The sequence below is a fragment of the Bos indicus genome, chromosome 23, assembly GCF_029378745.1.
Source record: "Bos indicus isolate NIAB-ARS_2022 breed Sahiwal x Tharparkar chromosome 23, NIAB-ARS_B.indTharparkar_mat_pri_1.0, whole genome shotgun sequence".
NCBI classification, from domain to species: domain Eukaryota; kingdom Metazoa; phylum Chordata; class Mammalia; order Artiodactyla; family Bovidae; genus Bos; species Bos indicus.
The window spans coordinates 26101865-26117500 of record NC_091782.1 but is presented as its reverse complement, the minus strand read 5'-3'; the positions used below and the strand labels follow the sequence as shown (position 1 = coordinate 26117500).

The window sequence follows — 15636 nt, the reverse complement described above, 5'->3', positions numbered from 1 at the left end:
AGTTCAGTGAAGCTTCGTGTGTGTGGTGGCCCCTCCTACATAATTTAGTATTCTTCTTTACATTAGCATATTAGCACGTTTGCACTTTCACCCACTGAGCCTGGCATTTAAAATGCTATTAAGCTCGATAATGTTTCCTATAAACAACCTTAGAAGGATGGGAAATAAATGGAATGACATTTTTAGTAGGTTCCTGTTTCTTAGCCCTCTGTGTTAACGAACCCAGCCAGTGCTGGCAGAGGGGTGTTTCTTGGCCGTTTCATCCTTGGTCTGAAGTTGGGAGAAGTTTGGAGTGAAGCTTGGGATGCCAGAAGACCTCAGAAGTTTCTTGTGCTGGGAAAGTAGAGCTGCCTTTTTTGTGTGCTGGAAAAGTAGAGTTGCTTTTGGAGGGGCCGTGTTTTTTGTTTTCTTAATTAAGGGATGTGATCAGTCTAGGAGCTGATGGTCCTCCTCCTCCTCCCTTCCGACGACTTTGAGAAAGCTTAAGGCCAAATTTCTGGGGGCCTTAAGCCAGTGAGACTTTCTGAAGTGAGTTTTTGTGGATCACCCTCATCACTACTCCTCCTCTTTGCCTTCAATATATATTTTTTGGTCATCCTCTCCTATTTTATATCATCATTCTATTTTATGTGTCATGTTGTATGTCTTGCCTTTTCTGCTTGTAAACTTGTGAGGTCTTGGTGGACGGGGACCTCTCTGTGTCTCAGGTGTAGTCTCTTTGTCGTTAAAGCAGAGAAAACACGTTATCTTGCTGAGGCGTGTAACGTGGAGGCAAGCTTGGCTGCTGCAGACAAGGATGCATGGCTTGAAATGGTTTCTGCTGTTATGACCAGGGGCGTAGGGATGGAAAAATACAGGAATCTCGATTTTTTTGCCTTAAGCAGAGTCCCAGATCCTTTCCTCTTAGAATCATGTTTAGAAAGCATCTGTTAAGCTTTTGTCTGTGGTTACTAAACGCTATAGCTTCTTGCAGTATTTGCTCATCAAGTAGGCATTTATGAGAGAGCTACTACATGCCCAGCACTGGGAAGGACCCCAGGGAGAGAGGGGACATGCGCAGGGGATGAGGGCAGAGCACAAGCTGAGAGTCAAGTGACAAAGCAGCAGCGCCTCCCCTGCTTAATCAGGCCTGCGCTTAACAAGCGCCTGCCCAGTGCAGGCCGTGTCTAGGCACTGTTGCAGCAGTAGATTGAAGATAATCAAAGACCCCTCCTTTCATAGAATTGATATCCCAGTGAGGAGAGAGTTTAAAAACAAGGAAAGATAAGCCCTGTAAAGCCGGCTGCTTATCAAGGATGATGTTTATGGTGCGTAAATTACACCCCAATAAAAGTTAAAAAGGAGAAAAGCTTTCGGGTTCACCCCAGAACAGAACTCTTGGCACCTCTCACGTGTGCACTGCTGCTGTGTGCTGACGTGTACCTGTGATCCCCAGCACCCCATCTCCAGGCGACTTTGCGGTGTCTGTGGACACGCGCAGGGCAGTGGGGTGTATGGCTCACTCGACAAGCACGTTCCGGATGGAGGGGAACCAGCTGATGCTCTGCCTTCCTGATCCAGCTCCTGCCATGAGCAAGTGGCCTTCTTGCTGTCTGATTAGTGCCACGGTCTTGCATCTTCATGCCTTTTGTTTGTGACTTAGCTGCTTACAGGGGCCCTCACGTGGGGTGCCAGGGTGCCGTCTGGGGATCTTGAGCATGGAGAGGCCGGGATGGGCCTGGTGGAGAATGTACATGTGTTAGAGAAGCTTCCTCAGGCTCAAGCCACAAGCTCAGGGTTCACGTTTCAACAGCGTCTCTCAAAGGGAACATGTGTAAACCAAGGTTACATATTGATCAGTTGATGGAAATGTGCTCAGAGTCCTGTAGGAGTCTGATCCCCTGTCCCCTAGGAGCAGTGAGTGGTCCACTGTTGCTGGGATCACAGTGATTTTGCAGAACAGCAGCAGTAACAAGAATTGACTGGGTATGCAGGGCTAGGCCAAGGGCATTGGTACAGCCCATATACCAGATTGCTGTCATCCCTAAAGCGAAGTGGGATTATCCTTCCACCAGTTAGAGGCTAATGCTCTGGGTGTTAACTCCTGTGTCAATAGCTGTTTCCCTTAATTCCGGGTACAGTGTCTTGTGTAGGATAGCATTCCTTCACATACCATTTTTGTGGATGTGTGTATTGGGGCTAATTGAGACAGAAACACAGCTTTTTCTTTAACGTATAGTTGATTACGATATGGCATTTCAGGTGTACAGCCAAGTGATTCAGTTATATATATTTATTCTTTTTTCAGATTTTCCATTATAGGTTATTCTTTTTCATATTTTTCCATCGTGGTTTATCACAGGATATTGAATGTAGTTCCCTGTGCTGTGCAGTAGGTGCTTGTTGTTTATCTGTCTTCTATACTGCCGTTTGTAAGCGCTAATACCGTACTCCTAATTTATCCCCCACCCCCAGCTTTCCCCTTTGGTAACCATAAGTTTGTTTTCTATGTCTAAACGCACAGCTTTCTAATTTCTTTAAAATAGACTTTCTGCCTGTTACACTTTGTGCTTTTAACCAATTAAAGAAGCCAGCGGCATGCTTCGTTCTACCTTGTCCCTGTGTTTTCTACTTGTATATCCCTGTTGATTTGTTTGTGCCCTGTATTGTCATTTTCTAAAATTTTTTTTCAATGAAAAAAAAAATGTCCATCTGTTTACACTTCCACAGAGAGGCCATTTTATTTGGGCAAACTTTTCAGCATAAAACTTTAGGGGTAACCCCAAATAGTAATGAAAAGGCCTAGTCTTTATAGGAAGTTTTTATTATATAGCCACTTATCTCTGTGTTCCCATCAGTAAAGGAAAAGTCAAGCTACACATTCTATGTCGCCATACTTTGAATACTTTCATGTATGCTGGATGTTTTTGTGCCTTGGTCTGTACATTCCTGCGACAACCATTTGATTAACCGAGCTAAGAAAGTGACTTAAACAGTACTTAATAAGTTCTTTTACTAAGTGAAGTAAGTCAAGGAGATAGACAAATATCATGTAATTCTGGTATATGTGAATATATTGCCTATATGTGAAATCTAAAATATACAAACAAATTTGTTTACAAAACAGACAGACATGGAACACAAATTTAAGGTTACCAAAGGGAAAAGGCTAGGGGGCAGGGAGGGATACATTAAGAGTTTGGGATTAGCAGATGCAAACTACTATATACCAAATAAATAGCAAGGTCCTACAGTTTAGCACAGGGAACTGTATTCAATATCCTGTCATAAACATAGTGGAAAATATGAAAAAATATATGTTATAACTGAATCTGGTGCCCTAGTGCTGTACACCAGAAACTAACGCTACATTGTAAATCAACTATACTTCAATTAAAAAAAAAATTGGAAAAAAAAGTTGTAGCTCTTTTACAGTTTCTTCACTCTTTAATCCCTTCTGTCAAGTGGTATAAACACAGACAAAGTTATGATGTCAGAGTAAAATGAAATTAATTCCAAGTGGATAGATGCGCAGGAAAGCTCTCAGAAAACTGACCCCACACAAGCGGGGAGAGAGGAAAAACCAAGAATGTAGCGTGAATATTCAGCTCTTAGTTTACATTTCTGAATTGTTTCAGTTTTTAAAGTATGTGTGTTTCTCTCGAAGTTAAAAATTGACTTAAAACATAACTTGATTACATGAAATGACTTCTATGGAGGACACAGACAGAAACTGGCCAGAGAGACGTGCTTTGCGAGGCTGGGGAGGGTGGATCTCCCATGAGGGGCTCCCAGGCCAGGCTGCACCTGGCCTGCTTTGGGGAGACTGGTGGGTTGCTGACACCCCCGAGGGGTAGGGTTAATTGAGGGTGGTCCAGGAATCGAGATTCTAGAAGCTCCCCCAGAGGTTCGAACATGCAGCCTGGGTTGGATCTCAATGCTGTACTCATGAGACTCTGATATATCTTAGGATGGACTCTGACCCAACTTTAAGGGACCGCCTGGGGGTTCCTATGGTTGATGTGAGTCTCTGCTTCAGGGCAGAGCTTCAGGAACCCCAGCAGGAGAGTCTGGCAGGCACATGGCACTGACCAGGTTTTCCTCCATCCCCGCCCAAGATTCAGAGCCCGGGAGAAAGTGTCTGATGGGCTGGGGAGAGCTTCTGCCCCCTCCATCCTTCCAGGAGGATGGGGGTCACCAGACCACCGTCAACACAACTCAGGTGGGGAGAGTTATCTCTTCAGGAAATGTTGGTGCCATTGGGCAGGGGCCAGGGGGTTCTGGTCAGCCAGAACTACACAGAGGTCCACTTCAGCCTGCCAGCTTAAAAGGCGAGTGTGTTTCTTGGGTGACACTGGAGGAGACTGTGCCCTAAGAAGTAGGCAGCATTTGGTAGGGTGTCCTTCAGCCATCTCCCTGCTGTTTCTGCCACAGAAACCCATCTTCCCTCACACCCACGGGGCACCCTTCACATCTTTCTGTTTAGAGGCAAACCAGTAACTCTGCTGATGAAGTGTCCCCAGGGGCCTGCCAGGAAAGGCCTGGTGTCTGGCCACCTCACACCTGGCCTCTGCACCTGCTCCAGAAACATCAGCACATCAGAAACATCTGGGGAGCCTTAAACGACGCTGACAGCTGGGCCATCGCTGCCCCACACCGCACACTGCACCCCGCCCCAGACCAGCTAGGGCACCGCAAATACCCTGCCTTTTACAGACACAGGAAGTGAGACTCCCAAGTGTCCGATGGGCTGAGGAGAGCGTCTGCCCCCTCCATCCTTCCAGGAGGACAAATGCAGAGGCAACGTCTGAGCCCAGGCAGTCGGTTCTAGAGTCCAAATGTCAAATCCCCTTATCTTACAGTCTCTCCCCTGCAGGCTGAACCACGAGAGGACTGAATTGGCTGTTAATAACTCAGGTGACAGTCACGGTTTTATCACAGCACCACTGAGAGTTGAAAGGCAGCTTTCGAAATAAACAGACCAACAGTATGGGGTGTTGTGCCCTGCCACCCCCCGAGTAGAGAAGATGTGAAATTAGCAGCTGGAGTTCTCTGTTTCTGAGGCTCAGGTTTAGATTTGGGGGGCTGCTGCCCACTGTGCAGTTAATCAGCGTGCTGGGGAACCTCAGCTAGGTCCTGAGTTCTGGAAAACTCTGGAAGGCTGTGACCTTATCTTCTATTAGTTCCTGTCTTCACTGGTGCTGGGTACTTAGAACTACCTTGATAAACACTTGAGTGAATGAATGAATGATGCACAGACAAATGTGTATCCTTTGCCTTTGAGCTCTCTGCCGGTGGGTGGAGCACACCTTGTCGCATTCTGTCTGCAGCGAGCACCAGTCTAGATACCATCCAGGACTTGGGGTGGTTTCGTTTGTTTTCAGTACAGGTATTGGGAGGGATGCCATTAAAGAAAATAGGGAAGAAAAACAAATGTTGCTAACTCAGCTCCAGGTGAAACCCTTCATTGGAGAGGCCTGTGGGTCTGAGAATGTGAAAGGCATGGACTCCAGGGCTGGTCGCAGGCTTTGCTGGTTGGTTTTTGTTTTTTTTTTTTTTAAATGTGGCCAAGAAGCTAACTTGGAACTTTTCCCTCTGTTTCACAGGTCACCGCCAAGACTGCCTTCCTATTTATCTTACCTCAGTACAATGTTAGCATGCCTACAGCAGGTAAGGAAAGTACTGGTCTCTATCTTTCTCGGGCCCTGTTAACCCCAAAATTCTTGGAAAACTTCCTTTTCCTGTGCCATGTATGATCATTTTGGATATCTAGACTCAGCATCCCATTTCCTGTTGCTGAAAAGGTGTCGGCCACATGCAGTGCTCAGCCAGGGGCTCTGCAAGCTTGGGGTTCTGAGGTCCACCTCCAGGAACTGGGTGGGCATCTCTGGGGCCCTCCTGGTGAATAAAGGGGGACACGTTCTTCCCTGAATCTAGTCCTCCCTCCTCATCCTGCAGTGAGGTGGTGAGTTGTCTGGACATGGAGGTAAGATTCCTTTCTTGGCCTGGCTCCACCAGAGGCTACCTGAAGGGCTTTGGGGGCAAAACTCTTAAACCGTGGCCTCTGCAGGACATGGCTGGCGTCTCTCCCAGACTCGCCTGCCCCTGCAGTCCCTGTAGCTAGGCTCTAGGGGAAGTCACACCCTGGGGACGGCTTACTCAGCCCTTCATCTAGAATCAGAGCTGGTTGGAGAGGGAGAAAACACCATACTCATGACGGAAGAGACAGGAAATGGCACGGCCAGGTCGTCCCAAGGCACATGCCAGCCTGGTGGGCTCACGGACCATCTTGCTCCTTGCCATGTGGTCCAGGGTCAAATTTGACCTTATGTACGTATGTCTCTTGAAAATTGTAATAACTAGGACAACTCTGGACCCAGCTATACTTATGATTTATGCATTTAACATTTTTAAAAGTATTTTGGTTTTTTAAAAAATTGGGATAAAATACACATGTCATTTACCATCTTAGTTATTTTAAAGTGTACCAGTTCAGTGGTATGAAGTTCCTTCACCACCATCCATCCATCTCTAGCACTGTTTCATCTTGCAAAACGGAGCTCTGTAGCTCTTAAGTGACTCACCATTCTCCCCTGCCCCACCCCTGCCCCCTACCACTCTACTTTCTGTCGCTATAAATTTGACTCTTCTAGGGCCTCCTATAAGTAGAGTCGTATAGTATTTTTTTGTGTGTGATTGGTTACAATTTAGTTTTAAATGGTTTCCAAAGTACATTTATGACTCTCACAGGAAACTTATAAAATACAGGTAAACATAAGATAAAAATCATACATGACTACCACCCAAAGACTACAGTTAACATTTTGTAATCTTGATTCATATAACCCACTTTTCTGCTGTTAGCATATGATGAACCTTTTCCCTAGTCATTCATTATTCTTCCATTCAATTAGGCGTTTGCAAAAACCAAAGAAAAGTTATTAATAAGGATTACCACAGTTATGTATTCAGTCATACATTGTTGGATATTTAAGTTCCCAGTTCTTATAGTGCTACAGTAAACATTCTTGTGACTTCCTGCATTCATGATTTTTTTTTTTTTTTGGATAAATTCCTATAATTGGAATTTCTGGGTCAAGTAGTATGTACATTATAAAGGTTTTATATATGTATTGCCCAAATACCCTCAGGCATCTAATTCTTATGACCCATAAATCATATTTTTTATAGATAGCATCAAATGCTTTTTTTTTTTTTTTTTTTGAGAGTCACTCAGTTGTGTCTGACTCTTTGTGACCCCATGGACTGTATAGAATTCCAGGCCAGAATATTGGAGTGGGTAGCCTTTCCCTTCTCTAGGGGATCTTCCCAACCCAGGTCTCCCATACTGCAGACGGATTCTTTACCAGCTGAGCTACAAGGGAAGCCCGAGAATACTGGAGTGGGTAGCCTATCCCTTCTCCAGTGGATCTTCCTGACCCAGGAATCAAACCAGGGTCTCCTTGATTGCAGGCGGATTCTTTACCAACTGAGCTACGAGGGAAGCCCACATGCATAGGCTTTTTAAAAACGTCAGAATTCCAGTTTATTAATTTGTAAAGAGATACCCAGGGGCTTCCCTGCTCATGCAGTGGTAAAGAATCCGTCTGTAATGCAGGAGACACAGGTTCAATCCTTGGTTCAAGAAGATCCCCTGGGGAGGGAAATGGCAACCCACGCCAGTATTCTTGCCTGGAAAATTCCACGGACAGAGGAGCTTGGTGGACTACAGTCCATGGGGTTACAACGAGTCCATCATGACTTAGCAACTAAACAACAACAGTTGGACATGACCTAGCAACTAAGCCAAAGAGATACAGCAAAGAGATATGCACCTGTCAGAGGTGGTGCCTGGACTTTCTTTACATTTCTGCCCAAAATCGACTTAGAGGGGCTGCCTGCCAGATCCTAGCCCAGCCTTGCTTTGTTCATTACTGGGAGAACGTACCGTCCTGGGGACCACAGTGGCTGAAGCACATATGAGTGGGACGTGGCTTTATTGTAGGAAGGGCCTGTTTGTAAAGCCCGATCATGACCAGGGGATTGATTGTTTCAGTCTGAAACTTTGAAATTAGGCGACAAGTGATATCCTAGAAGCATCCCTCTTCACAGCAAGGGTAACAAGCGAGGCTTCCTGCTCCAGGGCCAGACCCAGAGCTCCTGAGCAGGAGGCGCTTCCTATCCTGCCCTCATTTGTTTGTTTTAACTAATTAGTTAATTGATTAATCCAGACAAATATTTGTGTGCCTGCCGTGTGCCAGGCCCGGACTGTAGAGCAATTCATGAAACACGTCTGATCTCTGACTCATGGAACTTAACCGTTTATTAGGGAGGGAATAGATACTACACAGCAAACAATAAACAATTACAGCTGTGATATGGGTGTCGAAAGGAGCATACAGGGTGTGCGATAAGGAAACATCAAAGGGTGATTGCCAGATGTTTCTGGGAAACTGCTGTTTGAACTTCTGGGAAACAGCTGATGTGAAGGGGGTTGGGGAGGGGGGTATGTGCAGAAGAAGGAACATTCCAGACACGGATTGGCATGCACAAAGCCCCCGGGTGAGGCACATACACCTCGGCATGTTCTAGTAACTGAACCAAGGCCAGTGTGTCTGGAGCCAGTGAAGTTTGGCATTTTTCTCAGGTGGGGCTATTGAATTGTGTCCTGGAATCCCCATCCAGGCCAGAATAAGGCCTGGGTAGAGGTGGAGGGATGTACTGACAGAGGAGATAAAGTATTGCTAAAGAGCCTGGCTTTTGTTTAAATCTTGCCACTGGGGCTGTTCAAAATAAGACTGGCACATCACCCAGAGAGACAGTGCAGTTAGAGCAGCCTGCTTAATTTTGCTTTGAGCTCCTTGATCACCAGACCAGGGTGGTGGTATTTGGTTTGTAAGTTGTGGAGGAGGGCCAACTTCTCACCGAAAAGAAGCAGTTCACAACCCAGGGCAGAGGGCCCTTGAAGCTGCGGATTTAAACCCCATACCAATGGCAACCCACTCCAGTATTCTTGCCTGGAGAATTCCATGGACAGAGGAGCCTGGCGGGCTACAGTCCATGGGGTCACAAGAGTCGGACACTACTTGGTGACTAAACCACCACCACACGCCCCTTTGGGACTTCCCTCGTGGTCCACTGGTTAAGAATCCACCTTCCATTGCAGGGATTCAGGTTTGATCCCTGGTCAGGGAACTAAGATTCCACATGCTGCGGGGTCAACTAAAGCCATGGGCCATCAAAATAAAAATTAAAAAAAAAACAACTTAAAAACCCTCCGGCTCACATCTCTTCCAGCCTGCAGCTTCTTGAGGATGAGTCCTATTTGTAGAACCAGGGTCAGTTCTGATTTCTAAGGTTTCTTCTTTCAGTGGCTTGGGACTTGTTCAAATCAGTGTTTAACCTGTGGATTTTAGGAGAGCAGCGACGGTTTTCATATAACCGGCCTGCTGTTTCTAAATCCCTAGCCTCCCTTGGCGGAGGTGTTCAGGTTCTACAGGAAACGGCCGGTGGGAACGCTGAGGAGTTTCTTCCCAGCTTCCTTTCCTCGCTCACCTCTCTTCTTTCCAGCTCCCAGCATGTGTTTACAGGCCAGCAGTGACAGCAACGTACCGCAAGCTGAGTGGCTTAAGCAACAGAAATGTAACGCACTGTAAAAGGGTAAGATCAAGGTGTCAGCAGGGCTGTGCTCCCTGGCGTGGACCAGCGGGACACCAGTCTTTGTGTTTGCGGCCATCTCTGCATCCAGTTTCTCTTTCTGTATGGACGTCAGTCGTATCAGATTAGAACACATTCTGCTCCATTATGGTCCCATCTCAACTATTTACATCTGCAATAACTCTGACTCCAAAGGAGCTCACGGTCTGAGATACTGGGAATTTGGATTTCACAGGAGTTTTGCTCCATTCAACTCATAATGCTGGCTAATAAATGCATGACTCTGTCATATTATATTAAGCTAGCTAAGAAGATTAAGTTCCATTCAGAGAAATAAACTAAAAAAGAAGATGGCACAGACCTTGCAGTCAGAAGTTGTGCATCCTGGGACAGTGTCAGTGTCCCTGGGGTTTTCTTTAAGGTCAACAGTGATGAAGTGTTCTTGTCACATCATTCCCACCTGTTAGGGTTGCCAGACTTTGCGAATAAAAATCCAGGACTATCTGTTAAATTGGCATTTCAGAGAATTACTACTTTTTTTTCCAGTGTAAGTATATCTCAAAGTATATATGGGGCATAATTATACTAGAAAAGTAGTCTTTGTTTATCTGGAATTCAAGTTTAACTGACCATCGTGTATTTTATCTGCAACCATACACCCAGCTTTGGCAAGGAATAAAATGTCATGTTTCTGGTCTTAACCATCAGAGTCTTTCTGATTCAAATACCCCACAGTATCTGGTATTACGGCCAGAAGTATATAGACTGTAAAAGGTCAGCAAAGAGCAGAGGCTTGAGTCCCGCCACAGACAGACTTGTGGCTTCCTGACTCCCCCTTCTGATGTAGAACAGGGGACCCCACACAGGCTGAAATGTAGCAGCTTCTTTTGAGTTGTTCCAAGAGTTTGCTGAGCTGTCTTGGGCAAACCAGGCGGTGTCAGGGTCTCCATCACCATCTGTCGAGTTGAGGGTGATGGTCACTGTGTCCACCCAGCACCTCCTGAAGACAGGGATCCAGGAGGCACTCACTCCCCAGATTGTCACAGACCTGCACCATCTGGAAATCGGTTAGAAACACAGACTCCAGGCCCCACCGAAGACTTCTGCCTTGGATCCCTCATGGTAACGAGACCTCCAGGTGTCTGAAGTGCTGCTCCCCGTGCTCTGGGTGGAACCCACTAAGTAGGCTTTCAGAGGACCCTGTGCTTCCAGCCCCCAAGTTCAGGGAGGGAAACCCCCTAAATCCAGGAACTCATTTGCATCTTTCTGTTCTCGTCCAATTTTGGCTTTTCTAGAACTGTTTTTAGTCTGAGGAGTGGAGGCGAGGGGTTACTGTTGTTGGGTGGATTTGGTTTTGAGCTGGGGCTGCCACTCTGCAGGAGTCAAGGGCACCTAGGTATTCCTGACACCTGGAGAGAGAAGGCTGGGTGTGCAGGGCCTGTTCCGGAGAAGGGCTGGTTTCACAGTGAGGAAGGAGGACAAGGACCATTCCCTGTTGGTCCCGGTGGTTTTATCACCACCAGCTGCCACGTAGCATTTAACAGCTGGAGATAAAAAGCCTAGGGACCCCCCGGGGTCCCTCCCCGCACCACAGTGTGGCTCTTGTTCTCACAGCCCTCCCAGGGCGAGACACACGGCCCCATCAAAACAACCTCAGACAGATGGTTTTAAAGCCTCATTCAGCTGAAAGCCTTTGTCCAGGGCTCAGAGTGTGTTTTGTTCCCTTGCTAGCCAGTAGGAGTTAGCCCTGTGCTTGTATCATGTACTTAGGAGATTGGCGTCACATACCAAACTGAGCCCCTGTTTGTAAGATGAGCTTGTGGGAGACAAAGAGGGAAGAGACAGGTGGGCGACAGTGACTCTAGAAGTGGAAACCTGGCTTGATTTCAGGCAGAAGCTGCCCAACCAGGACCTGTGGTCTGTCCAGCTGCAGGAGACTTGAGACTCACAGAGTCTGGCCTTGTCCTTTCACAACAAGGAAAAGAGATGATGCAAGTACCTAAGGATACACCAGTAAGGACAGAGCGGGTGCTGGGCTGTCACACCCCTGAATGCAAATGGGGCGGTGGGCGTGACTCCAGGGGGCCCAGCGAGACTGGCAGAGAGCTGGCTCCATCCTAGTCCCTCTGGCCAAACAGCTGCCAAGATCCCCTTTTGCCCTGAGGTCCTATCTGTATGAATAAGAGAAAATGAAAATAAACCCAAGTCTTCACTGCCCTCACCGTATTGGATGGCATCTGAAGACGCGTGGGAGTTTATAGCCAGCCCTGGGTATAATCTGTTTGTTGTTGTTGTTAATTTATTAAACTTTCTTAGTCTGTTCAGGCTGTTGTAACAAAATACAGACTAGATGGCTTATAAACAACAGAAATTTACTTCTCCCAGTCCTGGAGGCTGGAGTCCGAGATCTGGGTACAGTCTAGTCAGGTGAGGCCCCTCTCCCAGGTCACAGGCTTCCTGCTGTGTCCCCACGTGGTGGGAGGGGCAAGGGAGCACTCTGGAGCCTCTTTCATAAGGGCACTAATTCCATTCATGAGGGCTGCACCCTCATGATTTAAACACCTCCCAAAGGCTCCACCCACTAATACCATCATCTTTGGGAGTTGGGAGTCCAACTGAACTCGGGGGGGGGGGGCGGGGGGGACGACACCAACATTCAGATCATAGCACTTAATTATTTAAGTGTAACAGTTGTGCAGAAAAGTGGACGCACAGTCATTGGTCGGCCCCAGGTAACAGCCCCCCAGAAGTGTGTCCCTTTCCTGCCTAGACTTGATTTTTATCCAGTCCCCCTGTTACATACAGCCCAGAGAATTTATGCCACGTGGAGCTCCTGAGGTTTAAGCAGGGGCCGCTGAGTTGCTGTGGCTAATTGTTAACCAGCCTGAAGCCTCCAAGCCAGCAGCATCTTTGAATAGCTGCCTCCCCTCCCCCACACGGCCATTTCTCCTGAGCAGATCTTTTCTCCTATCTAGCCAGGATTGTTTTTTTTTTTTTTTCTTGCTTAGGTTTTACTGAAATAATTTTTGTCCTTAATTAAACAGTGAACCTGATATTTTTATCCAAGTTAAAAACAAGGCTGAGATTTTAGACATGTTTTTGGTGTATGATCTTGAGTTGTTTTTTCTGTATGGCTTTCAGTTCACATTGTCCCCTCAGTAGGCGCCTTCAAGGACCACACAATTTCTGCCCAGGCCTCAGACTTGTGAACCACAGTGAGGCTGAGTGTGTGCCTGTGGTATTTCTTGAAGGCCTCAGGCAGAGCTATACCGCCTTATAGAAAGAAATGGTTCACCAGGAAAACTACGCAGAGGCTGTTCACTTTTATTTGTAGGTTCTCTTTAATGCCTCTCTCATTTTTTGCTACATTTTTGTATCATAAAAATATCCTTGTCTTCCTACCTCCAGTGAAACTGGAGAAAAATATATTGCAACAAATCGTGCAGTCTGCAGTTAAAATGATGACTTTGAAGACTCTTTCATTCTCTGAACAGCCTGGGAGAGAGAGAGAGTGTGTGTGTGTATATTAAGTTTGCCAAGGCTGCCTTGGTAGCTTGGATGGTAAAGTGTTTGCGTTCGACACGGGAGACCTGGGTTCAATCCCTGAGTCGGGAAAATCCCCTGGAGAAGGAAATGGCAACCCACTCCAGTATTCATGCCTGGAAAATCCCATGGATCGAGGCGCCTGATGGGCTACAGTCCATGGGGTTGCAAAGAGTCGGACATGACTGAGCGACTTCTCTTCACTTTTCTTCACTTCACTTCAAGGCTGCCATGATGAAGTACCACAGACTGGGTGGTTTGAACAGCAGTAAAGCATGCACATACTTGGGGGCACAGTGAGATGACTTTTTACATCCGTGTGTGCCATGCACCCATCCCCCAGGTCAGGAGGCAGCCCTCCTAGCTTCCTCAGACCCCTCCGGTGAACACCCCCTCCCAAAGCAACCACTTGTCTGCTGTCATGTTTTCTGATTAGTTTCTCCTGTTCTTGCCCTTCATTTCTCCCTGATTTTTGTAAACTGGCTCCATTGTCTATATGGACAATGTGTTGGGATCCCCTGGTGACATTAAGCATGGATTCCTGGGCCATGTCCCAGTTTCTGATTCACTGGCCCTGGGGTGGACGTGCAGCAGCATGCATCCCTGAGGAGGCTTACACCTGTGTGTTATAAGGTGTTGTAAGCCAGGCACCGGAGATGAAAACTACTTGGGTTGTTTTCGTAAGGGTAAAAACCATGCTGCCATGCACAACCTTTTGCCGGTGTCATTTTGAACATGGCAGATATGGCTATACGACAAATTCCCAGAAGTGGAATTGCCATATCCAAAGGCTGATGGTTTGTAATCTCAGTGGAAATTTTCAAATCACCTTTCCAAAGAGGTGGTCCATTTCGCATCCCACTGCAGGGTGAGAGCCTGGTTTCCCATAGCTTCAGCAAGAGTTAGAGACCAGTTTTGGATTTATGCCAGTCTGATGGGTGGGATGGTATCTCATTGTGTCTGTAATTCGTTTCTCAGTGAGGTTGAGCATCCTTTTACATGTAAAAGCGCCATCTGTGTTTTTTTCCTCTGTGAATTGTCTGTTCAAATCCTTTGCCCATTCTTCTGTTGGGTTTGTTATCTTTTCATCCTCAAGTTCTAGGAGCTCTTCATACATTGGAAGATCAACCTTTGTTTCTAATCCGAATTATAAATATTTTCCGCTCAGACATCATTTGCATCTTGATTTTGCTTTTGGTGTTTCTTCATGTCAGAGTTCTGGATTTATTTATTGTGTAGAAGATTCAGAATAATGGGGAAACAGTTGGCCATAAGCATAGAAACCAACAGAAAGTAACTCATAAATCCAGGTTTGCAAGGGTGAGGAAGGAAGCTGGGAGCAGAAGAGGCATCCAGGTTGTACAGTGGTATTCTTTGAAGCACCAGACAAAGGCAGAACCCTCGCTGGCAGGGCCTGGACTTTAAGCGGATGTAAAGAGCGGATGGGGCATCAGCTGTAGCTGGCCACTGGCCAGCTCAGGTCCCTGGGAGGAGGTCAGACACTGCACAGCTGTATCCAGACAAGATGGGACTTGTGGAGGCAGGTGGGAGAAGCTGCTTCCAGGTGACACCAGGGGAAATGGGAAAATGTCTGTTAGTCATAGGAAGCAAACAAAGCAGGAGGTGAGAGGGTGCTCCCAAAAGGGCCGGCTCCACCCGAGGTTGTCAGGACAGCCAGGCTCTTATTGAGCATGTTGATTCTCTTTTTAAACTGTTGTTGTTCAGTCGCTAAGTCGTGTCCAGCTCTTTGTGACCCCATGGGCTGCAGCACACCAGGCTTCCCTATCCTTCACTTTTAAACTGTGATCAGAGATAAAGCAAGTGCCACTTTTGACAGGAGACAGGATGAGTCACTTATAGAGGGAGGGTCATTATTGAAGGTGCTTCTTCCTGGGCAAGGTTAACCCCTCCGGGGGATACACTGACCTCCATCGTGGTGCGCAGGAAGAGGACTTGGAATATGGGCGTTGGGAGGTGTCAGGAGGCATCTGGGCTGGGGATTGTAAATCGGTGGCCTGTGGTCAGAGCTGGCTTATATGTGTATTTTCTTTGGCCAGTTTGGTAATTGGCCCATAAAGTGTTTTTACAATTTTGGAATTAGTCACCAGCATTTTAAAATCAGATGATTTCACGTAGGGAACCTCTCTCTCTGCTTTTGAAATACGGGGCCGCACCCCTCCAGTGGCCTTCCCCCTCCTTCCTTCACCCCCTCGGGGCAGACGCTCTGCACTTCACCACAATCGCCACTCCTCTCTAATGTGCCCCCAACACTGAGAATGCCTGGCAGCCACCGCATATCCTAGTCTGAATTGTTGTTTTTCTTCTAGCAAGGTTAAAAGGGATGTCACTCTTTTCTTAAACTTGTTTCTCTCTGAAAGTGGAAATGTGAAAGACAGACCAGGAGGGCCCTACAGCTGAGGAGAAACAGTGGGGAGCTCTGTGGTCCTGAAGACTGTT

At 46.9% G+C, this 15636-nt stretch overlaps 1 protein-coding gene across 1 annotated transcript in view; it reads left to right on the top strand.

The window, feature by feature from the left end:
* The window catches only part of TRAM2 (translocation associated membrane protein 2), a 69802-nt gene that overhangs the window by 30353 nt on the left and 23813 nt on the right, over window positions 1-15636 (top strand). Inside the window, exon 2 of the mRNA XM_019985977.2 lies at window positions 5586-5649. Coding sequence (XP_019841536.1) covers window positions 5586-5649 — 64 coding nt within the window. The remainder of the gene's footprint in view (window positions 1-5585; window positions 5650-15636) is intronic.